General features: G+C 36.1%; 1 protein-coding gene across 1 annotated transcript in view; it reads left to right on the plus strand.

The window, feature by feature from the left end:
• Positions 1-25,040, plus strand: part of NCKAP1 (NCK associated protein 1) — a 48,099-nt gene extending 23,059 nt beyond the window's left edge. The window contains exons 14-36 of the mRNA XM_026052056.1: positions 70-226; positions 582-638; positions 1,431-1,527; positions 1,765-1,871; positions 2,357-2,489; positions 4,362-4,443; positions 5,037-5,095; positions 5,739-5,884; positions 7,911-8,043; positions 10,511-10,630; positions 11,297-11,436; positions 11,675-11,806; positions 12,146-12,364; positions 12,812-12,942; positions 13,316-13,413; positions 16,078-16,171; positions 16,711-16,793; positions 17,249-17,329; positions 18,737-18,830; positions 20,122-20,238; positions 22,202-22,311; positions 23,429-23,518; positions 24,116-25,040. Coding sequence (XP_025907841.1) covers positions 70-226; positions 582-638; positions 1,431-1,527; positions 1,765-1,871; positions 2,357-2,489; positions 4,362-4,443; positions 5,037-5,095; positions 5,739-5,884; positions 7,911-8,043; positions 10,511-10,630; positions 11,297-11,436; positions 11,675-11,806; positions 12,146-12,364; positions 12,812-12,942; positions 13,316-13,413; positions 16,078-16,171; positions 16,711-16,793; positions 17,249-17,329; positions 18,737-18,830; positions 20,122-20,238; positions 22,202-22,311; positions 23,429-23,518; positions 24,116-24,232 — 2,597 coding nt within the window. The 3' untranslated portion in view covers positions 24,233-25,040. The remainder of the gene's footprint in view (positions 1-69; positions 227-581; positions 639-1,430; positions 1,528-1,764; positions 1,872-2,356; positions 2,490-4,361; positions 4,444-5,036; positions 5,096-5,738; positions 5,885-7,910; positions 8,044-10,510; positions 10,631-11,296; positions 11,437-11,674; positions 11,807-12,145; positions 12,365-12,811; positions 12,943-13,315; positions 13,414-16,077; positions 16,172-16,710; positions 16,794-17,248; positions 17,330-18,736; positions 18,831-20,121; positions 20,239-22,201; positions 22,312-23,428; positions 23,519-24,115) is intronic.
• Positions 25,041-25,393: the final 353 nt, after the last annotated feature.

Consider the following 25,393-nt stretch of genomic DNA (forward strand, 5'->3'; position numbering starts at 1 on the left):
TAATAATATTACTGTTCTYTTGTCTTTGTACCTCTGTGTTGTGACACAAATTGATGTGAACCTTTGAAGTTGGGTTTATTTTGTGCCATGGAATCCTGAATAGTGATGCTACAGCTTTGAACCTTTGGAAACTTGCCCTTCAGAGCAGCTCCTGCTTGGCTCTGTTTCGAGATGAAGTATTCCATATCCACAAAGCTGCAGAAGACCTGTTTGTAAATATACGAGGGTAAGACTTTTCTGTTCTTTGGTCTTTTTCTCCTTATAGAGCATCTGTTGATCTTTTAATGTTGTTGATTTTTCATATAAGCTCCACCTGTGGATGTTCAGTACACAAGCATTTTTGTTTAGTCTCCTCACTAAACTAAGTTTAGATCTGTACCTGAGAAGGCCAAGGGTGTTTTCTTAGAGGGTATAGTTGCTTTGGGTATCCCCTTTAAGCAGTTCTCATTAGGCAAAGATGTCTTATCTATGCCTTTCTTGCTGTGTTTGCTCGTTTTAGAATTGCAGTTCATGTGAAGCTACAGCTCCTGTTAATTTTTTTACTGGTGCTTGTTAACATAGTTGATTCTTTTTACTTGCAGCTACAACAAACGTATTAATGACATCAGAGAGTGCAAAGAAGCTGCTGTATCACATGCGTAAGTATCTTATAAGATTTTCCAGGCAGATTTTAATGTTGTTTTTCTCCAATGCAGAGAATGCCCAAAATGGGTTTGTTAAATTATGAATTACTTGTGTATTTTCAAACAGGACCGTGTACAGGTTAGGCGGTATATAACTATTTTTATTTCTACTCTCCTGAGGAGATTTATGCTGAGCTTCTGCTCTTACAAAGCAGTAATAAAATAGAAAAATAAAATCCTTGTGCATTAAGATCTCCGTAATGAAAAACGGAGTTTTGAACACCATTTATGTTATTTAAATATTTATGTAAATATTTAAATACTTAGTTTATTTAAATAAATATTGCTATTTGAGAGAGGGAAAAGAGGGAAAAAAAAAAAAGGATTATGGCTGTGCTGTTTTTCCCCTCTGCATTTTTTTTTCTCTGCAGCAGTAGTAAGGAAATATATATGTAATCACCTTTAACTCTCCTACTGAACAGGAGTCTAGCTTCTATAAAAGTATAAATATCCTTTTTAATCTCATTGTTATCAACAATATTGTTTTTGAGATGCTTTSATAAATGGTTTAGGGGAATTTGGGGGGATTACTTTGGGTGGGGGAAGGAAAAGTCTGTTCATTTRGTGTTCATCTAGTTATTTAGTATGAATGTAAATTAAATAGAAATGTAGTGGAGTCAAATGCAGATCATAGACTAAGGCAGAGTACTTGGTTTTAAAATTTAATGTCCCTTAAGGAGCATATAGAATGAAATGTTCCATGGTTAGTGCAGTGTGTGATGTTTCAGTTTTGTTCTTTTAATATAGTGGCTCAATGCACAGAGAGAGACGCAAGTTTTTACGTTCTGCACTCAAAGAACTGGCAACTGTCCTGTCTGATCAGCCAGGCCTGTTGGGACCCAAGGTAATTAGAGTAGTTACTTTTTTCATTTATGTCACCTTACAACTTGTTCCTCCATGATAATACGACGTTTGGAGAAGGAAAACAAACAATAACCTGAGAGAAAATCTACTTAATTTTAAGATTCTCTATTTTAGAAACTGTTTGCCTCCTTGTGGGCAGCAAGTGTCCAGCTTTGTATGTACATGAATGTGTATATGTGTATATGCTCAAAGATCTTGAACAATTTTTCATTTTCAGGCACTATTTGTATTTATGGCGCTATCCTTTGCTCGTGATGAGATTATTTGGCTTCTCCGTCATGCAGATAATATGCCAAAGAAGAGCGCAGATGACTTCATAGATAAGTACGTTTGTTTTTTAGTGCCACACCAAAAATAGGAAAAGATGGGTAGATGAAAGAATTGGGACAGGTCAGAGAACTTTTCCCTGGGAAACCTAATCTTCCCATGAGGCCAGAAAACTATAGGTRTTGTATTAGAAACCAAAGCCCATCAGTGAAAATTCAGATTCTGTGGAAAAGTTGCACTTTCTATCAAAATAGAGATGTTTCTTAAAGTAAATGAAAATATTTTTTCTTTGGGAAAGAGGGGGAAAAAAAGGCTTTAATCATGCATCTTTAATGTTATTTTTTTTTTAGATTGATCAAATAAGCAGTGGAGGGGGAAGAAACTGTCAAACAACTTAATTGGTAGATTTGCTTTTTTTAGGCAAGACTGTCTTTTAAATCAAATAAAGTTTTATTACTTAGATAATACAACATGAGTTTTATCTTAAACGTAGTATTTTCCATATTTCATATTCACAGCTGTTTTGTTTGCTTTCTGTGCAGGCACATAGCCGAGTTAATATTCTACATGGAAGAGCTCCGAGCGCACGTGCGCAAGTACGGGCCGGTGATGCAGAGGTACTACGTGCAGTACCTGTCGGGCTTCGACGCCGTCGTCTTGAATGAGCTGGTTCAGGTACGGCACTGCGGGCGCTAGGGCCCTCCAATGCACCCTTGAGAAAGGCCTTTTGGTTCAAAGTCACTTCATGAAGTGCACGCAGGTTTGTGGATTTTGAACATCCTGAAGTAAGTCAAGGTATTTAATACTAAGATTTAGAGCTGTGCTTTTGATCATTCTATGCATACTTCAGTGTTTCTAAGCAATGTTGTATTGATGGATGACTACATAATATTTCTCCTCGAGAGACAAGTTATCTATTTTGAAACCTGCTAAAGAAGCACCTGTGCTGCTGTCTTGTGATGTTATTTTCCTGACGTAACGGAGAAAATGTGACCAGGATCATKTTGCAAATGCTGCTGAAATGAAAAGATGAGCTAGGATCTTGTGGCACCTTTTTAAAATATTCTGTGTGAATGGATGCCTTTCTGTGTTCAGCATCAACCTTAACTTGAGTTTAACAATTAGCTTTTATGTCTGAGCTGATAATTACTGCGTTAGGTCATCCACACTTAAAAGCCTCAAAAACAACAGTGAGAGTCAAGAGCATCATTGTGGGTTGTGTGTCCCAGGTTGCCTCCAGCTGAGGTAGTTTGTCTTGCTTAGGCCTAAATACTCAGGCAGCTGGAGGTGTCATCAGAGGCTCCTCTCTCTGATTTTCTTTATTACTATTCTTGCTGGAAGTGATTTTAGAGTGGGGATCTTTTGAGCTACGTATTATCAAACTTCTAGCATCAAAATTAGCCCTGATTTGGGCCGATGGTGGAAGCAGGTGACCTGTTGAGGTCTTTGCTAATGAACAAAGTTCAGTTTATACTTTTTATCCTTTAAAGAGGAAAAAGATAGCATGCTGGCAGTTGGAATTGCTTATTGGAGTGGGGGAGAATTGCCAAGGAGCTCCAAGATGAGCTCAGAGGTAAAACACAGGTCTGTGGCCAACTTAGAGTGTCAGGAGAGCCTTCTGTTGTARAGGGCAAGGTGTACTAGGGAATGTGACATGTGGAAACTGTGAACCCTTGCAAGAAAAGGAAAAGTTAAAGAAGTACATTGCAATATTCAACAGAACTATCCCCATATAGGTATTCACAGATCTATCTATAGGAATGCAAAGATGCTGGAGAAGAGGCTGATGATGCTTCTTCTTTAATGGAAGATGATCCTCTCCTGTTCCCGTGGGTTTGTCATCCAGAGTGGGTGTGATTTGGATTTAAGTAACACCCATGGCTGGGTAGAAGATGGTTACTAAAGTTAAGGTAGTAGGTGTTTTTTGAATTTGTGAAATAAATTCTCAGGAACGTTTTGATTTGTTTTAATAAATCCAAATAATCGAGTATAGCCCTCAAGGAAGTACTGTAGAAAATATTTTTCATACTTATGCTGACAAAGAAATGAAACCATTTCTGGTTTGATTTTTCTCTCTTGTGACCACAAGATGGAGCCCAAATTTTATGAATCTGTTAGGTACTCAGGCTGTCACCAAGTTTATAATGCAATATAGGTCTTTTTGGGTTTTGCACAAATTAATTTCACACTTTTAAGCAATACATCAATGACCAAAAGCTGGAACTTATTTCCTACTATTTATTTATATTGGTACTTACACAGTAAAAATAGTTTTATTTCACTGTTCTTTATTAATATAACTTAAACTTTGGGTTTACTGACTGCTTTGAGCCTCTTTTGATTTGGAAACCAGCTTCTCTAGCAATTTGTCATCAGCCAATGAATTTGACAAGTAAAATCATTGTTATATAGCATTACTGATCAAGCTGTGTTTTGTAAAAGTATATAAAGCACACTTCAGAGCATAGTTGACAAAGTGGGGTTTGGATTTAGAAATTCTTTCATAAATCAGTTTTGAGAGATAAATAGTAACAATTTTTATTTCAGAATCTTTCAGTGTGCCCAGAGGATGAGTCGATCATCATGTCCTCTTTTGTAAACACTATGACTTCGCTGAGTGTGAAGCAGGGTAAGTCTGCTGCTCAACTGAACTTGAGCAAACTGTAAGCAACTAGCAAATTCCTCTCGGAAATTTGTTACTTTTTGTCTTCTGCAATCAATTATACTAGATAACTCAGTACGAACTGTAGTTGTTCTCTCAATTATTTTGTGCCATCAGCTTCTTAATCGGTGTCCCTTTTATACTTAGCTTCCTTTTTCTTACAGTTCACCTCATCTGCTGCAGTGCATCAGTATATCCTCTGGAAAGACAGATTAYAAAAGGAATCTTGAAGCCTGACTTTGTGCAAATCAGGGTGGGGGAAAAGCATTTGTGGTGCACAAGCAAAGCATAAAAAATTGTTCTAAGCAGTAAATGAGGTAGCTGAAATTTTATGTAGCTGTGCCTAAGGGTATAGGTATTTTACTGCAGAAAGCATATAAATATTTTAATTCTAATTCCTACTGATGTGTTTGTGCCAAATGATATTGTTAGGTAACMGTGTAAATTTCAGTAGTCGCATACTTTTTTTTTCTCCAAAAAGTGATTTAATGTGTCTGAATGCTTAAGGTTGTTTTCCTAAAGATTTCATATTCTGTATGKTTTTTTTTCTCTGAATGCAGTTGAAGATGGAGAGGTATTTGACTTCAGAGGAATGAGATTAGATTGGTTTAGATTGCAGGTAAGRCTGTGCATGGCACTTTGAAACCAGAAGGTGTATTAAAATTCAAGGTTTTGTCTTTGCTCTTTGTAAATATTGTATTGAACAAAAGCAGTTTTCTGGCAGCTTTGTACTTTATAGAATCTGATACAGCCTACTGAAGGGGAAGTAGAGACTTTTTGGTAAGATTGTTCAATGATTTGACTTCTGCGCATTGCAAAAATATCTTCAACTGRCTTTGTAAAATACTATTTACTTAGTATTAAGTAAGTTACTACTAAGTAGATAGTACTTTTACTGTTTAAACTGCAAAATCATTACATCAACATTAGACTTTGTATTTTATTAGTGATAATCACTTTCAAAATGTTTATCCTTTTTTTTCCTTGTTTAATCACAGCTTGATTATTAGAAGGAATTTCTTCCTTTAGTAAGGGAAGGCCCTAATAAATATCAYAAGTTTAAGCTCAAAATGACTTCTGGAAATGTACTTGAAAGGCAGTTTGCTATTTTTAAGTTGAGTGCAAAGGCTGTGCACTGTCTTTGAAAGGATAGATGTTCTGTGTTTGCTTTAATCAGTATTTAAACTTTAAGGCAACAATAGTGGAATTTACATAAAAGCAACTGTCAATATAACTTTAAATTGTTCTTATTGTCTTTCCAGGCCTACACTAGTGTTTCAAAAGCCTCACTTGGTCTTGCGGACCATCGAGAACTTGGGAAGATGATGAATACAATCATTTTCCACACAAAAATGGTAGATTCTTTAGTGGAGATGTTGGTTGAAACCTCAGATCTTTCTATATTTTGGTATGTTACAAGCCTGACTGTGGCAGATTTTTGTTGTTGTTTGGTTCATCCTTTCAGATGCAAATTTTAAATATCATAAGAGTGCTGCAATATGTCTAATCCTTCCAGCACACTTTTGCCTCATTCTTTACTATCCCATACATGCATTTTATATATTTCTATAAATTTTTTTTTGTATTCTCAGCTCTCAGATAYAGTGTCTGCATCTTTGAAAGACTGAATAAGCATCTGCCAGTTTACTMTTCATGATATGTATTGATATGATTGTTATGGATGACTTTAACCTTTCTTCTAATAAGCAAAGTAGCTTACTCTGTTTTTAGAAACTCTTAATTTTTTTGAGTGTCATGATTTTAATAATTAATGTCTTTGCATAAGAAATTTTATCAAAAGAGTTGCTGTGCTGGAAAACTGCACTTAACATAAATTTCATTTAGTGCTTATCTAATTTTAGTAGATTGCAAAATGTGCTTATGAACAGAGAATGCTGAGTGGATTTTTTTTGGCCTCACGGTGCATTTTTCTGCATTGCTGATTTGCCTTTCCATGCTACCTCTACAGAGAAATCAGGGTTCTTCACTTATGGAAAACAGCAAATAATGCAAAGAATGGTTTGCTGAGAAAGATCTGCATTGACAGGTGGACTGAAAGCAAAAAGTACTASTTTTGATTATGCTGTAATATCATCTAAAAATAAACATGCAGAATGATTCTGAATGTCAGGTCACAGTAGGAATAGAATCTTCTTARATTTAAGGAGATATCATGTAGAAAGTGAATTTAGGGGAAGTAGAAAGTTTATATTGCAGGATGCTGATGCAATTGCTGCACAAATGTCTGAGCTGAAAGAAAAATGAAGACTAATGTTGGGAAAAAAAGGATTGTACTCAATACAGCATAGCGCCTTATCTATGTGCAGCTGTAAGGGCTTCTTTGCTTATCAAGAAAAGTGAAGATTCTGATTTAATCACATTATTAGTAACTATTCATAGAGGTCCATCTTAAGACAAAGCTGAACCTACACTAATTGAGATTTCAAGAATGTAGTTCTTCAAACAGGTTAACTGTGGAAACAATTTCTGAATGTCATGGTATAACACTATGTTCTTAAAAAGCAAGCTTGTATAATGCGCTAGCAATAGTTGCTTTGGAAGGAGTAAATTCCGAATGTCCAACTTGTAGAAAACCAGAATAAAAGGACTGTGAAAAACAGACTCAAGAGGTAGGTTGATTGAAACCTTTCTGTGATTGCTTAAGGCTKAAATAATTAAATGCTTGTAGGATCAGTAGACAAATACAATGGGTAAGCAGTAGTTGAATTAAACTGTCTGAAGTCCCAGTGTGAAACCGTTAGTCTTGGAGAAATACAGCTTAACCCCACTGCAGAACCTTAGAATTCAGTTTCCAGGGAAAAGGCTTGTGTCACTCATGAAGGACACTGCTTTATAGTGAGCTAAAAACAGGCTAGATTTGACTCTGAAAGTCCAGTTATTCCCTTGTCATAAATGTGTTGAAGTGTTTAAAAAGGTAATGTTGGGGTATTTGGCTTTTTTTTCTTGGTTTTTTTTTTAAGGAAATGCTTTTTAGAATATTTTTTCTAAAGATTATATGGAAAGTAACTACCTTGAGCAATCCATCAGAATTTATTAGCTAATGGTGCTTCTGAAGATCAGTGAGCAGAGTTTTAGCTTTACTTCAGGAGKCTTCATGAAGTCATGTAACTGACCTGGAGTCATTTGCAGATTTTTCCTTTACAAATTTGAAGAATTAAAAAATTGGAAAAAACAGCCAAATTTTGTAATGTCAGTGCAGCAAACATCAAAATAAAAATGTTAGAGAGATGATAATAAAATTATTAAGAAGTAGATACAGAAAACATAGTTGAAAACATAGTTGATGTACTTTTTTAATTGGATATAAACTGTGGTGACTGATTTGAAACTAAAATCATATTTGATCTGTGTGAAGGAGACTGTTGYCAGAAGTCTTACGTATATACTCCATTTAAATGTCTCTCTCTGTTCAGTTTTTATAGTCGTGCTTTTGAGAAGATGTTTCAGCAGTGTTTGGAGCTTCCTTCTCAATCAAGATACTCAATTGCATTCCCGCTGCTTTGTACTCATTTTATGAGCTGCACCCATGAACTGTGCCCAGAAGAGGTAATTTTGAAATAAATTCTCTTAAATATTTGCTGTTATCTTTTCAAAGTACAGAGGACTAGCATAGAACACAAAAAGAAAGTATTATACTAATCTTGAGATTCAAGGGAATAGCAGCAAATGGTAAAAATTGAAGTAAATCACGTAGATACCTTATTAAAAACATATGATCCTTGAATATGAGAGTCCTTTCTGAAGTGAGCAAGCATTGTCTTTTTTTTGAGAAGTGGTGAAACTAAGGTACAAAGGTTAGATGACCTGAGATTTTTAGATTAGGTTAGATGGGATCAGTCAGGGGTTAATGGCAAAACCTGAGGTGAAGCTCAGATCTCCTGAGTGTTGGCTTCTGGATCCACTTACTAGTTAATCCTGATTTGAGGAACAGGAAATGTGCTGAAGCAGGTACTGTCCCTATGACTTTGGTCAWACCACTTACCTAGATACGGATGCCAGTAAATACTCCATCCCATTAAACATTATAAGCAAAATGTTCATAGTTAGAAAAGAAAATATCAAGTCAAGAGTTCAGTATGACTTGTTGTAAAAGGCATTTCTTTAATAAGTTTAAAAAAAGAAAAAAATCTAAGTGAAGTACAGGATAAGACAAGCATTCATTTTGTTGTCCCCTTGGGTTTGGCTAGAATTAGAAATGAGAAAAAGCAAAAGGCTGCTTAAAGACATTGACCCTTCATTAAGGCAAGTGTTTCATTCTTAGAAAATTCTTTGCATTTTTATGTTGTAATGAAATAGATCCTTCAGAACATTTCTTAAATATCTGTTGACTTTGGAACCACTCCAGGGGTGAACTTGGCCAAACTTGTTTAGTGTCCATGGTGGTGTGTTTTCATTCTTAGCAGTGCAGGTCTGAAAACAATTAGATGAATACAAGTTATTGAAGTATGTATGTTTTTCTTATTTGAATGTCAAATCCTTGTCTGTATCTTCTTTCATATTTGTCTGTGTCATTATTTCCTCTGTCTGCTGTGCTTCGTACAGCTGCAAACTTGATTTATATTAGAAAACCACTAAGAAGTTTCCAGGAAATCTTCCCTTCAGGACAAGAGATGTCTTTCAGAACCACTAGGGCAACAGTAAGGAGCCTGTAGACAAGTTCCACTAAACACTAGCTACTTTAAATTCAGCTGTAGCAAGGACATTTTGCCACAGCCAACAGTACACTTAGTTCAATATATGGATTGCATGGTTTAGTAACCTTTTTTTCTGGAAAAGTAGTCTTCATTGCTCTGTGTAGCCCGTGACCAAGTGAACATGAAGGATTTCATTGAGTCAGAGGCTGTGCTTGCATAGATCCATTTGAAAAAGAAAAGAACTGAGTGGAGAGAGCATGTTTGCATCTTTATCGATGTTGCAAAGGTGTGACACTGCTTTCTCTATCCAACCTGAGTTGGATACTCTTCTTTTAAGTTTACTACTGGTACAAGTTAATGAGGGGGAAGCTCCCAGAAGCCTTGACTGTTAGATGCTCTAAAGCAGACTCAGCTCAGTATTAAACATGAAAATCTGCTTTTGATTAATTTTGTTCCCCACCCCCTTTTTTTTTTATCTGAAGAGTTTGACAAAATATAAACAGAACACTTTTAATGACAATATGCAATGTCAGTGACTCTGAAGTTTTCATGGTTTGGTACTTTTCCCCCTTGAATCTTCAAGAATGAAAGGAGTTGAGATAAATTACACTGATTAATCTGTTGTTTAAAATCATTATAATACAGTAAGTAAATAAAACATAAATTGTTTATTAGATCTCTAATTCTCATCAACAGCAAATAATCCCTATTACAAAGGGAGTATTTTTTACAGGACTTTTTTAATACCTCCAGCATGATTCCTCTATTTCACTTTTCTAAAATAATCTTTTTGTTTAAATATAATGATCTTAGACTCGCATGCAGAATTCCTTCTGGAAAACTTTAAACTGTGTTTGTGTGCAATTYGTGCATATTTTTAGGACCATTCTGTAGGACTGTGTTCTGATTAGAAAAGCTGTGCATATGTCATTACCGCTGTGTGTGGTGCTTYAGGTCAGTTTGCAACAAAACTAAGGGACCTGTTGCTTAATTGCCACCTCAGCCTACCTATAAAAACTGCATTAACTGCATTGAAGCTGTTTTTAATTTGTAGATTTCACCAAAAATCAGAAATTGACTAATTAATGCATTTATTTTCCTGTGTCTAGCGTTCTAGAGAGTTAGAGCTTAAAGGCCTGTGAAGGAATTAGGCATTGCCCTAAGGTGACAGATGAGGCATCTACTGCTTTTGCTTTCTCCCTAGGAAATAGTCTTCTGGTCTCGGTGGTGGATGGGCTAAAGATGCTGCATTTAGTTCTGGTATCCCAATCCTGTGTTTTGTTTAACTGTTACTCGCAGTGCCGGGTTATATGTTGTTGTGAATATTTTGGCACTAGTGGGGAACTGAAAATCAGACTTGTCCGTTTTCTCCTCAACAGCGACATCATATTGGAGATCGCAGTCTTTCCTTGTGTAACATGTTCTTGGATGAGATGGCCAAGCAAGCTCGAAACCTCATCACGGACATTTGCACAGAACAGTGTACGCTGAGCGATCAGGTGCGTGCGGCTCTCCCCACCTCGGAGCACGCAGAAGGTTTTATTCAGCTGGTACTTCTAAGATACCAGCATAATGAAAATCCAATTTGATTGTTGGAATTAATGATGAATATTGTTTTAGAGAATAATTCATAATTAATTAAAAGGGTATTTGTGATTGACAGTTATTTTTCCATCCAATTCTCTGMTTTTCTGAAGAGCTTTTGTTTCAGTGAGAAATATAAATGAAATTTCAGTATTATGCTGTGTGAAATTTAGGAAGCTAAACTTCATGCAGTCTTGTGTTGGATGTTTTCCATTCTACACACACACTTTGCATTGGTGTAAGCTTTACTTCGTGCTGCATGTCATATAGTCAGAGGTCATAAACTTACTGTGTATATCTGCTACTAAGCATGCATGTATTCTTTTAGTTCACCTTCAAGGGTTTTGTTGTTCAACTTTCTAAATTTTATAAGTCTTTTCGTATTTTAAGGAAGTTTTTATAACATTGAAAGCAGCTYGAGGAAGACTTTTCTCTTTTTATTAGAATTTTGTAGCTAGTAGTCAAAATGAGAAGGGTCRCATGTGCAATGTAATCTGAACCCTAATTTCAGAATGTGTTTCACACTTGCTAAGAAATGGATTTTCATTTTTTTGATGGGGGGATTTCTTTCTCTCAACTAGTTGCTGCCAAAACATTGTGCCAAAACCATCAGTCAAGCGGTGAACAAAAAGTCAAAAAAACAGACTGGAAAGAAAGGAGAACCGGAAAGGGAGAAACCAGGAGTAGAAAGCATGAGAAAAAACAGATTGGTTGTGACAAAGTAAGTCTCTCCTGCTTTTACAGTCAAAATTCATGTGTTTTGTATATGGAATATTACTTGTTTATTTTATTCCAGTAAATTTTATTGCCTGTAAATATAATAAGGCTGTGAGCCTGAAGTGTTGAACAGAGAGTGGAATCTCTTTTTTTAAAGCATTAGGAGTGTGTTTTTAATAAAACTATAATGTTAGACTAAAATATTTATATATTTTTAATTTCTTGTTTAACTGTTCTTAAAGCCTGGACAAACTGCACACTGCACTTTCTGAACTCTGCTTCTCAATCAATTACGTACCAAACATGGTGGTTTGGGAACACACATTCACCCCAAGAGAATATTTAACGTCTCATCTGGAAATTCGCTTTACCAAGTAAGACATGCTGTAAAGAGAGATTTCTCAATAAACAAGATAAATATTTCTTATATTGCTATCAAGTAATCTGTACTCATTATCTAGAACTTCTTAAAGGTATATTGCAAAACTCCATATAGTGACTGAAATCACAAAYAGACTAGTTTGGGATGAAAACATGCATAGAAGTTAATTCTTGCTTAAAAAAAAAAAAAATCAAAATTAGTATCACCTTCTTAACAGTGTGATCCTTTATTCCTAATCCATTATTATCCAGATAGCATTTAATGTAAAATCGTTCAAGAGTTGTACATTTGTCTGCTTAATTTTACTAAGAAGTGCCTTTTTCTTTTAAAGGTCAATTGTTGGAATGACTATGTATAATCAAGCAACACAAGAGATTGCCAAGCCTTCAGAGTTGTTAACCAGTGTAAGAGCCTACATGACAGTCCTCCAGTCGATAGAAAACTATGTACAGATCGACATCACGCGAGTATTTAACAATGTTCTTCTTCAGCAAACCCAGCATTTAGATAGTCATGGGGAGCCAACCATTACCAGTCTGTACACAAATTGGTAAGGAAATATATGTATCTCTTAAAAACTTTATAAATGCCTAGTTTTATATATAAACTTATAAAGCGTGTGTATAATTTTTATATATATTTTTATATATATAAAATGTGTGTATATATATAAAAAACTTTTAATTGAGCGTATGGAATTGGAGAAGTGGAATTACATGTGGAGTAAGTCTTTGAAACTTTCTAAAATTTCAGACTGCATGGACTTACTTCTCCCAGTACGTTTAAAAACATTTTGAGGTTTACCTATTGTGAATTTGAATGTTTGCGGGTGAAAGATGTAGATGAGTAGAAGTGTGCAAGTGAGATGTAGTCTCTGGAGTGTTCTGTCTCTTAGTCATGAGAAAAGTTTTCATCTGTATAGAGTACTTACACTTAGACCTACAGAGGGATTATGTCATTTCACCTAAAGCAACATTTTTTCCATCCCCTTGATAAGGTATTTGGAAACTTTGCTAAGGCAAGTCAGCAATGGTCACATAGCCTATTTTCCTGCCATGAAGGCATTTGTGAATTTGCCAACAGAAAATGAGTTGACATTTAATGCTGAGGAATACTCCGACATATCAGGTAAACTGATGTTTCTACCAAATGTTTTTTGAGGGGATAATTACAATATGCTTGAGTAACTGGAATAGCAGCAACTCTCAGAACGTCGATATTAATTTAAATAATTATCATTCCTRCTGTCTCCATGCCTTCACAGATCTAACTATTCCAGGTTTTGGTAGAAGTATGGTTGCTACATTTGGTATATTGGGTACACTATATGATGCATTGGTGACTGTTACTTTAATTCTCTTATGATACAATTTTCATGTCTGAAATTAGATTTTATTGATTAAAATATAATTGCTAGATAATGAGAGGAAAATAAGATAATAGATGATTAAATAATTGAAGAAGGAGTGTTTGAAGTACAACAACTTGTTTTATTTCTCAGAAATGAGAGCCCTCTCTGAACTTCTGGGACCATATGGCATGAAATTCCTAAGTGAAAGTCTGATGTGGCACATTTCTTCACAAGTTGCTGAGCTTAAGGTAACCTTAGATGGGAGTGGGGAAAATTTTCTATTAAGGCTTACTTTATGATATCAAATAACTGTGCTTTTGGGTGCCATCTTTAAGAAATTATTTATCAAAATCAAACTAAAGAAGCTGTGAACATTACTCTGATTATTTTGTAATACATTTGAAATTAAATTTGCACCCATTTTCTTCAGTTGCTTAACGGGCAGGATTTTATGCAAGCGGCATTGGTTTGCAGTGTTAGATCCCAAAGCTAGGAATCCAGTCATCCTTTCCCATCAGGGTGGAGAGGAAAGCTGTTTTAACRCTTACCAGGTGCTTGAGGGGAGCCTCCCACCTCCACTGACCCCCAAGGTTAGGGGTTCTAATCTAAAACATGTCTTGCCATGAGACATCTATAAGGGCTTGCTTTTTGTTACCCCAGCTGTTAGCTGATGTTTCTCACTTTGCATGGATGGAGGGCTTAATTCAATTGATTTTKTTTTCCTCGATAGTTTTATCAATTTTAAACATATCTTTCACTCTGGTTGAATGTTATCTATTTCTTGTATATGTTTGCGTTCTGGTAAATAAACCTGCTAGCTACAGTAACACAAGCAACCTTCATGAACACTGACAGTTTGCATGCTTTGAGACTGAGGGTTGTTTTTACTTGGATAAGTTGTTTTGTGATAGAAGATGGCCTTATGATCCTGTATTAAAATGTTCAACCTCTTCTGCTACTGCCACTTACTGTATGAGGACACGAAATGAGATTATTTTGGATAGCTTTTGATGCATAATGTACTTCCATATGAACATGGCCTCATRTTTGGGGGAAACGTAATAAAGGGTTAACCTCTCTAGCTTGTTGAGCAGAGAGCACTGAGAAACACCTGTGTTTGGGAGAAAGAACCAACAAGGGAATAAAGTGGGGAATTTAAGAGTAGGATTCAACATGTTTGCATTGTTTTCTCATCCTCCAGTGGGACCAAGTGCTGGTTTTATATCTGGAGGTTAAGACTGAAGAGGGGAAAAACAGGTTTACTTCATTTAAGTAACTGTTTTGAGCTGCATTCCAGCCCGTTACTTTTCAATCTTGAACCGATATGCTGGTAATTATTGTAACACTGAAAGCTTGACTCAGTAAAAATGTGTGGGCTRTTGCCTTCACCCTTGCATTCTGGAGGGTTTTGAGGGAATTTAATTAAAATGTCAGACATSTGCCAAGTTCTGGTATATATGGGGGGAGGGAGTTACAACTGCCCATCTTTATTTCAAGTGCAAACCAATGATCTGCCTTGCTTTGACTTTGAGCCTAGAGGTGTGGTTTGAGCGTGTGTCTGGGTACCTGTGTGCACACGCATTTGCCCTGCGGGTCTCCCRTAGCTGCTTCCCTCCTTTCACACAGAAATGAGCAAAAAGAAAGCAGAAAGGCTGGATTTGGGGTTATGGATATAGCACAGGACCGATGCCACGGTGCACTTGAATATGGGCTGAGATCCATTGCCTCTAAACAGAGATCACAGCTTGTTTTCTGGCAGTGTTATGGTTTAAGCTGTCTTGGGTTTTGTTGGCCTTTTTCTTTAAATTATTTTTTATTTTTCCCCCCGATCCCCCACCCCATCCTATGGAAATGGGAATTTCTGCTCTAATTGGATTTCCCTACTTGTTTTGCCCTGTTTTCAGCACTGGAATCAAGTGAAATAAAGWTTGCAAAGCCATTAGCAGAACTCTCTTTCTCATATGTCCCTGGATTGCCAGCAGTTCTGCTGGTGCTTCCCTTTCTGTGGTTATATATAGTCCATCTTGATTTCGGTTCTAGCTTATTGTCTGCCTGTCTGAATGGTTGTTTTTCATTGCCTCACCTCAATGCTCCTTTTGTTTCGTGCTGTTCAGTAACTGTGCTTGGCACAACAGTTAGTGACATAATCCTTTCTGGGTCTGACAGTTTATAGCTATGCAATTTCGGTAACTTAAATCTCAATAAAGACTTGGCAAATAGTTACAGGAAAGTTACTACATATACTTCACTTGTAGCATTAAATGAGAACTGTCATAAGTTTGAGAAAGTACCCATTTGTCTCTTAATTTTTGTCAAACTGATATGGAAAATGTTGAGCTTGGGAATTTAGTAACAGTTTTGRCCTCAACTTTGTGGTTGAGTGGATGTCTTTCCTCCCCACCCCTCCTTCATGTTGTGGTAAAAGAAGATCTCAGGTAAACTACGTAGCAGGTTAACAGTCTGGCTCTCAAACTCTTCATTCAACTCTTCAATGGTTACATTAGTGAAATCTATAAAATGCCCCCAAAGGATTTCATTGCTTTTTGAYGCTAAATGCTATAGATACATCTTTGTGTAGATATTCCTTTAGTCTTTTTTTTAAATAAAAATATAAAATGCATTGTCTGATTTTGCCAAATTTAATTCCTTCATTTTAAGAAGTGGTACATTTTTCTGAATATAAAAATCATGTTCTTAGGGGTATCTCATCGTCTTCTCTGGGGTTTAGAGCTTTCTTTCATGTATGGTGGGACCTGACAGCAATATTGTAGGCCTGTTGAGATACCATTGGGAATATCCCTGTCCCTTTGAGTTTAGTTTCCTCTCTGCCGGACTAAAATGTCCTAAGCCGTGTCCTTGTCTTGCTACTGAGTTGGGAACCATTGCTGACCCAAAGCCTTGCTTCTCTTCAGAAACTTGTGGTGGAGAACGTTGAAGTTCTAACACAAATGAGGACCAGCTTCGACAAACCAGACCAGATGGCAGCTCTCTTCAAAAGATTATCATGTGGGTAACTTAAAAATCCTATTCAAGACTTGTAATGGCTGTAGTAACTGCTAACTGGGTGAATATATGGCTGTAAAACAGAAAGCGGAGTTTTGTTTCACTTAAATTGTTTGCTTTTCCTAAGTGACATGTTTCTGTTTGGATTTCTCACAGCATATAAATTATAAGTTCTTTGTAAGGTTTTTTACAACTTAGTTATTAAATTATTTATTTAAAATAATTGTTAAAATGAGATATTTCAAACTTGAGAAAAGGCAGAACTAGGGTTCACACTGAATATTAACTGTTTACCGCAGGGATCATTTCCCCATTTTATACACATTTATAGATGTGTCTTCTGAAAATGTTACCATCAGCTCACACAGGAAAACCTGCTTCATCACATGTTTGTTTGCAGATAACTGCTCTTAAAAGAATGCTTTTGTTTGAGTACCACATGTTTTTCAATATTTTGTTTTTGTTCCCATTTTTTGGGGCAGGGAGGAATTGAAAATGTCAACGAGTTCTTGTTCAYTGTTTTTCTTCTAATTTTTCTTCAGCTGTTGACAGTGTTTTGAAGAGAATGACGATTATTGGTGTGATCTTGTCATTTCGATCATTGGCACAGGAAGCACTTAGAGATGTAAGAAATCACTGAATATATTTTAAATGATTCAGGCATTTCCTATGCATTTAATGCAGTAATAAGGTATTTGAAGCTCTGCTGTTGAGAACTGGTGCCTCTTAAAGGCATGGTACCTGGGTGACATGGGAAGTCACTTATAACTGAACTTTGAATTATGAGTCCTGGAAAAAGAAATAGCATTTTGGGGGTACTTTTCAGCAAAGTTTTATGTTAGAACCTATAGGTTTTTATTGAAGCCTGATTTTTCAATGTTTAATACATTTATAAAACTTTCACATCATTTACCAATAGCTCAGTTTTGAGCTTATTAAGCTTTTGGATCTTAAATCAGTAAATAAATATGTGTAAGATAGTTTATGAAAAATACAGAAATCCAGTAAAATAATCTTAGTATCTAACTGAACAATAAAATCAAAATTTTGTTTTTCTGATTTCATATTTGTCTCCATTAGGTTTTATCCTATCACATTCCTTTCCTTGTAAGTTCAATTGAAGACTTTAAGGATCACATTCCAAGAGAGACTGATATGAAGGTAATGTTTGGTCCGAAGGGTAATGGAATCTTTCTTTGAATTCTGTTAACAGTGTGTAAGGGGCAAGACTGTCATGCTTAGTGTGAACAACCMTTGTTGTTTAGGAGCTAAATAATTGTGTTTCTGTGAGGTTACTGAAGTTCTGGAAGAAAGCTGGTAGGATGAAAAGAGGTCTCTACCTGCCTATGATCACATTTGAGAACTTCTGTGAACCATATCTATAAAGTGTTAAAACATGGATAAAYAATGAAGGGAGGAATAGTGAGATACTTCAGTGCTTCATAGTTTGAGCTGGTAAACTAAAATAACATGGCTGGAAATGTGTGTGTATAATAAAAACAAGACTTTTTGGCCTTGAGACTGACACAGTCCTAGCCTCCAAAGTGTTTGGGGCAGGGGAGGAAATAGGAGCATGAATACACTGCCTTGCTTCTGAAAAAGGATGTGTTTGCATCCAGGAACCCCTTGTTGGTTTATCATGTGGCCTTGGGACATGATAAGCCCCTTGAAGGGGCTGTGATTACAGGCAACAGTGTCATCTTGGGGGACAATGAATTGTCCCCTAAAAGTCATTGACAATGACTTCGTATTTTCTTCTTAAATGAAGGCATGTCAGCAGATCTTTGCAAAGCTTTATACAATAGATTAGGACATCCAGATATTTTAGGATTTAATATCAGTGATTTTTCTATGTAATTAATTTATCAAAGCGAAGCAGAAATGGCTTTAAAGCTGTTCATGAGATAAATATTTGTTGTAAAAAGATGCTTTACTAGGCCTGAAACTTTTGAGAGACCCTGGTAAAATGGAGATTTCTTGTTAGCTGGTTATCTGTAGCATTAGGAGAACAGATCGTGTGTTCTCCTCCAAATAGAGTAGCCTGCTTAAAATCTTATTTTTAGTACTTGGCATCTCTGGCTACTGTTAATGTGTATCAAATTTGAATGTTACGGTGAGATTATAATTTTGTTTATTTTCTTGTCAAATTGCAACTTTTGTCTTTTGCTTGTCAAAACATGTTATACTTGTAGATATTAGCTGACATGTTTCATCTGACAGCACGTCTGCCAGTTTGGGTGGTTTTTTTGCTTTTGTTTTTGTTTCTACTCTTTACTCTTCAAAAGATTATCCAGAAATTCCATGTGTTTGCTTGGGAGGTAGTTGAGAAAATCATACAAGTTTTGTTTGGCCTGATAAACAGAAATGATAACTAGCTAGCTCAAAAAGTACTGTCTTAACTGCTCACTGTAGTTTAGAAACAAGGAAAATCTAAAGGCTCTTTTATTCTGCTAAATCTCTGAAATTCCTTTGTGCCTCAAATTATAGTGTATCTGTGCTATAGTATAATGCTTGTACAAAAGCATTTAATGGTGTCCTCCTCATAATTACCTTACTTCTGGTCCTCAGGTGGCAATGAATGTATATGAATTGTCATCAGCTGCAGGATTGCCTTGTGAGATTGATCCTGCCTTGGTTGTAGCACTGTCTTCCCAAAAATCAGGTACGAAGTTACAAATTTAGAAAATACTTTTTTGCTTCCTTGAATCTTTAAAATGCCCCAAAACATGAAAGTGTTTGTGGATAGGCGGGRTTTTGGGAATCTCATCTCCTTTGTGTTCCTAGGCAGCTTTGTAAATGACCTGCGAGCACAAATACTTGGTGTGTCTCCTGTCTCAATGATGCTGATTTGTTAACTGAGAATGTTTTGAACCACACATTAGCTTGTTGACCTGAAGAAGGATAATGGGTAGATGTTTAATGTGTTTAATGGCCTGTGGTGAAAACTGCAGTAATTTAAGGACATGGAAAGTGGGGCTGTTGAGAGCAACCACTAAGATGATAAATTCTGTTGTACAGGTCTGGAATAAATCTGTGTCATGCACGTAGGCTGCAAAAACTGAAAATGCCAATTAATTGTAGGTCGTGCTCGTAGTTTAACCCTGTGGTAGTGATGTGTTGAACAAATGTTAACATGAAGCTTACAGGGGAAAACATGGTAAAATAAACAGATTAATGTTCTAACATTTTTTCTAGTGCTTTTTCTTGTTTTCTGTGGAAAATTCCTGTATAAACTTTTCAGCTTTGTTTACGCTGGTAGTTTTGAAGGCATCAATAGAGATTCTTAAGTACTTGACATTTCTTTTTAATTTTGTTCCCTATCTTCATTATTGAACGCTTCATTGCTTGTTTATTTTGGGTTTTTTTTTTGTGTTTCTGTGTATATAGGATGTTTAGTATTTCAGTCAGTCCAAGTGTTTCTAGTTGCAACATAGGTATTTTTCTCCCTCTAACAATAGCTGTTTTGGAAAAGGAAAACAGCTAATTTCAGTAAGTATTTTAATGTTAAAACATAAAAGTATCAGGCTTCCCTTGAGTAGTATAAAATGATTTTTGTGATAGGTTAGGGTCTTGTATTTTGGTTCATTCCTCCTTTGCAGCCTGAAATATGGTACTTTCGAGTGAGCTTTGCTCACTTGACAGTGGTGACTGGRTTTACACCAGCATGAAAAAACTGTTAGCTTCTCAACTGTTAGCTAAAAGTTTAATGATAGAGTGAGTTAAAAGTAATAGGATGACAGCACCTTCATTCTGTGGATAAGAAACTGGATGTTTTGAAACTTTACCCTATCCTGTGAATCTTACTATGGCAAGACTGAKATAATATGGTTCCTTTCACAATGCAAACATTTTTTTTTTCTTCCATTTGATGAGATAGTTCATACACTGTCTGCAGTTGAAAGTAAGCATTTTAAGATGATTTCTGAGCTAAAGGATTGTGTTTTTATTTTCAGAAAACATTAGTCCAGAAGAAGAGTATAAAATTGCTTGCCTCCTCATGGTCTTTGTAGCAGTCTCTTTGCCAACTTTGGCCAGTAATGTGATGTCTCAGTACAGCCCTGCCATTGAAGGTAATGTTGTTATCTGCTGTGAATCTTTTCTTTGTATTTCTTGTGTATTTTGCATATTTTTAACTACATTTGCTTTAAACATTTGCTTACATCTTGTAGTGAAAAAATGTCAAATTGACTAGCCAGAMGCTAGAAATAAACTTCAGAATTTGAAAAGCATTTACTTAGGTCTKGTTTTCAGATGCTTTTTTTAATGAAAAGGGGAGATTTTAAGAACCAAAGTAGTTCAAATACTGTAGGGGGCAATCTTGGACTAATATGTGGAATAGGTAGAGAATTATTCTACATTAATTAGTACAAGACTTCTGTATAATTAGTATATTTGTTTTAGTAATGGTTACATTAGCATTGTGAYGCTCATAAGATAATTTTTTTGTATGAGCGTGCTGTTCAGATTACTAAGAAAATACCATTTTAAGAATAGAATCTGGAAGGTATGAGCTGTTATATCCTAAGGAGGAATAGTTCAACTTTATGCTTTAAAAAGGAAAAAAAGAAAAGAAAAAGCTAAATCTTTGCCTCAAGGAAATTCTTTTCATGTAATCCACAGAATACTGAGCTCTCTTTCAGACAAAATTTAAGTTGAGCAAGTATGACTGACAAAACTGTTCCAACACATACAAAAGTTGCCTTTCAGCCATTGAGTCTATTTCCTTTGTCATGTGTCCCATGGCTTAGATAAAAGAACATTCATCTTTGGCATTTCTTTACTTGATACAGTTTATTTTCATGTTTTCTAAGCTACACTATTTTTAATCAGCAGTATGGAGCAGATATTCCTGGCTGCATGTTCAGGGAAAGTGGCTGTTCTCTTTTTTCCACAAGCATATTCATGAAGTAATTTTGAATTGAAATGTAGGGRACAGCAAGAGGGGGTATCAGCCCTTGCTCAGAACGGGAACAGAGCTCGGTGCTGGAGAAACAAGGGTTTTTTGCTGGCACCCACTGTCCAGCATTTTCCCAGGCAACCTGGAACAGGAGTAGAGAATGAAGTGGGAAAATATGAATGTGAAGTAATTAAAAGTACTAGAGAGAAGTGAAGAACTGCAGAARGATATGAGACTGAATAAATTGGGCAATAAAATGACATAATACTCATTTTTGGTGTTGCGCATGGAGGAGGTGGATCATTTCTCATATGAAATGTTGGGGTCTCAGCTGAGCTCATTATTCAAGTATGATTTTGGTGTAAYAAATGACGAAATCAAACAAATGACGAAATCAGCAATGATCAACCCCTTCTACCTCCACCAAAGTGTGCAGTGAGAATAGCGTGTCAGAAATGTCCCTTACTTGCATGMATGTCAACTCTTTCAAAGAGCTTTTCCACTGAATGTGTTGGCACCTTTCTGTAATGTCATATTTGTACAGATATCTGTTTTTTTGTTTTTTTTCTCTTCCTTTTAAGCAGTAACCTCACCTGTTTTACCTGTAAGAGCTGTCAGGCTTCCTGATGCACCATTCTTAGCTTTCAGCCATCACTCTCKTTGAAAACTGGTATCATTTAACCACCCTACAGCCCTCTGGAGCCTGGGTGAATTGTAAGCAAGCTGCTCTGTGCTACAACTAGCAATTYACCAGTTTTGTTTTTGAGTTGCTGGGGCTCTCCTGGGTGAATACCRTCTGGTCCTGATGGCTTGTTTRTTTACGGAGAAAGCGAGGAAAAACAGCTAATTAGCRTAAGGAAAATCCTGTTTCTACATGTCAGACTCTGTAGAACCAGATAAACCTGCAGTAAATCCTTTTCCTTATCTAGAAGCCACAAGGGTCTTTGCCAGGCTATTACGACTATTATGGCTTTTTTGTACTTCTGATGACTTTTGTGACTCCGAGAACAATTTTTTTCTTGCTTCTGGGAAAAATGTTAAATATTCTTCTTTGATTGTGACAAATCTGTTGGGTTGCAGTAATGTTTTCACTTGCAAACCCGTTGCTGAAGTGATGTTTATGTGTTTGTGTTTAGGGCACTGCAACAACATACACTGCTTGGCAAAAGCTATCAACCAGATTGCTGCAGCTTTGTTCACCATCCACAAGGGAAGCATTGAAGACCGTCTTAAAGAATTTTTGGCTGTACGTATAGTCTAATCTCTGCTCCTAAAGAGAGGAATTTGCATGGTGTAAATCCCCTTAGTCTACCTGAGGCACAGTGCTAAGTTGTACAGTGCTGCCAATAACAGGTCAATGTTTTTGTGGCTGCAAGGCTCATCTATACTGCAGCAATCAGCAAAGGTCATATGTCAGCAAGTCACACTATAAAGATGAAGTTGGTAGAGATGCATATTGATTAACATCAATTTGTTTTAATTGTAATATTGTTTCATAGTTAAATGTTACTTAATATTTGGGGAGTTTTCATATTCTAGAGTAGGCTGAAGGTTACAGCTTCTGAAATCCTGAGTGATGCCTAGAAAATAAAGTGCTCTTAGGTGGTGGCAGTGACCTTTAAATATAGTTTGTGCTGCTTAAGCAGTGATTGAATTTTCAAAGTGACTGCTAATTACACAATATTTGAAGGAAAACAAAAGGCAAAAGTGTCAGCTTTTCATGAAAAAAATGCTTGTCTGCAAATAAAGTGTTTTAACATCCTGATCTTGTGAAGAGCTAAGTACCTGTGTAAGCTTCAAGACTATAAAATCTTTTAAAACTGATAAATTTGGGTTGCTCAGGGTCTAGCACATCATTTATTCATTACCTATTAAAGTGGCATTTCCTCAAGTAAAGGTACAGTTTTAGCAGTAAAATTTAGCTGGTTTTCCTTCCACTGGGGGGAAAAAAGGAGGTGTAACTTCAAGCAATAAAAGAATCGATTACTTTTTCATCTTATAAAAATGTGATGCTCTTTTGTGCATATGGGAAAGGACAGAGAAAGTGAGGTCTTGAGCCCATGGGAGTTCAAGAAGTTGTGTGAGATAAGTGAATGGTTCTTTGTGGGAAGATCCAGCACACTGCTTGTGAAGCAAGTCCCACTGCTCGGGATACACAGGAATGACTTGCTGAGAGGAAGAGCCAGTGATGGCCAGTGTGCTCAGGGCTAAGTTCTTTTCTTTGTAATTGCTGGTGCCGTGCAGTCCTGTTGGCTGGACTGTAGCACCTGCAGAAAGGTAGAAGGCACATGTGCACACACACACAAGGTAGYAAAAGTTGATCAATATGTTATTTACTGCTTTGAAATACTGCTTCTCTCTAGCTTGCATCGTCTAGTCTGCTGAAGATTGGCCAGGAGACTGACAAAACTACTACAAGGAACAGAGAATCTGTTTACTTGCTACTAGACATGGTAAGCTCTTGTCTTGTTAATAGAAATGAAACGTTGGGCATTGGCTTCGCATGACATTATTCAGCAAAGGTTTTTGGAGTCCTCTTTGGTGTAACTTGTCTGCAAGGGGAGCTGTTCTAGATATCACTCTCAGTGACATTTGAATGGCAGCAAGACTGACATCCATGTTTTGGCACCTCTCTCTCCCCAGCACAGGCACAGACACCCATTTTGCTGCCTAGACCATGGTCTTACAAGAGTCAGATCACTTTCATTGCTCATTTAGTATGTACATTATCAAAAGAAAATTTTAAAGAACTGCTGTTTGGAGTGTACGTGGGGAAAAGTGTTTTTGTTGTTGTTGTGTGTGGTGTTTTTTTTTTTTTTTTCTCTGATGTTTTCCATTTAATTTTGTGCGTCTTTTGGGAACACRTTTTGAGAAGCAATGTGCTTATAAAAACACATTTTTCCCCAACATTTAAACTTTGTAGTATTTATTTTTGCTATAAAAAAGCAAGGGTGCCCTTGCAGTGCGGAGCAGAGGTATCTACATGAAACAGGTTATTAGCAGCATCTGGAAGATATTTTGCAAAACTTTGTGTTTCCTGTATTTTTCAGATTGTGCAGGAGTCTCCATTCCTGACAATGGATCTCTTGGAGTCTTGTTTCCCTTATGTCTTGCTGAGAAATGCATACCATGCTGTCTACAAACAAAGTGTCACGTCCTCTGCCTAAGTATCTACTTACTGGAGATAAGACATAGCACGCGTCCATGTGGCCTCAGTTTTATCTGTAAACTGTGGAGCTATTTTACTTTATGGCCTGATGAACAGTTTTGTGGATTATAAACTTTTTCCATAAAGTTGTATTTCTGATCAGTGGTTTCTTAATATGGTTGTACTACAATATAAGCTTGGTTGATTTTTAGGTTGCACATTCATGAAGACTTTTCTCTTTTTTCTTTTTTGGCATCAGTTATGTTTAAAAAAATACTACTTCTGCTATATGTTTTTTGATATTGATCATGCAAAACAATAATTGCTTGTTTATTTCCGAGAAGAAGAAAATGTATTTAGTGATTATTTTAGATAGTGTAGGTTTCATCTGTGTGTAAATTATTTCATATAGGGAGAGTTATAATCTTGTACCTATTGTTCTTATTGAAAACAAATATTGGATGTGCATTTCTGTGAAGTAATTACAGCATTTCTACTTTTATTTGAGATATTCACCGAACTATATACTATGACACTATCTAACATGAAAAATGTTATAGGACTCCCTCAGATGGCAATCCTCCTCCAATGTTCTTAAACAACAGCAAGTGGTGTTGTTTGTATAAAGCATAGTGGAAATTTTTTTTAAACTAACTTCTGTGGTGCCCTGTTGGCATTAACACTACCATTGTACCCTGCTGTATAATAAACATTCTTACACATTTATCACATGTTGATAAATTAACCCTTAACCACTTTTTATATGTTTTAAATTTTGAAATTCAAGTGTACCTTCCATAACATACAATAAACACTAGACTGTATTATCTCTTGGTGAATTATTTTTAATATAAATGTTAATCTGGTATTTTAAGCTTAAAATTTGCTGTTGTGCATTGACTTGCATCTTTCTGTTGATTAAATACCAATGCCTAGACCTCTTATATGAAAACTCTATATAACCCTTATCTGTTGTTTTCCGTGACGGTAAATCTTATAAAACTAGAAAAAGAAATTGAAACCCATGTAAAAAGTGTCAGTTGAATGCTATTATCCTTTAAATCTTAAAGTAAAGCAAGAGAAGCATTGTATAGCACATAGGGATGTCTATTGCACCCCTAAAAATATTGTTAAAACATGAATCTTGAAATAGTTATAAACGAAGAGAACGTTGCTAAAA

The sequence above is a fragment of the Nothoprocta perdicaria genome, unplaced genomic scaffold, assembly GCF_003342845.1.
Source record: "Nothoprocta perdicaria isolate Ctin4 unplaced genomic scaffold, notPer1 scaffold_83, whole genome shotgun sequence".
Lineage (NCBI taxonomy): Eukaryota > Metazoa > Chordata > Aves > Tinamiformes > Tinamidae > Nothoprocta > Nothoprocta perdicaria.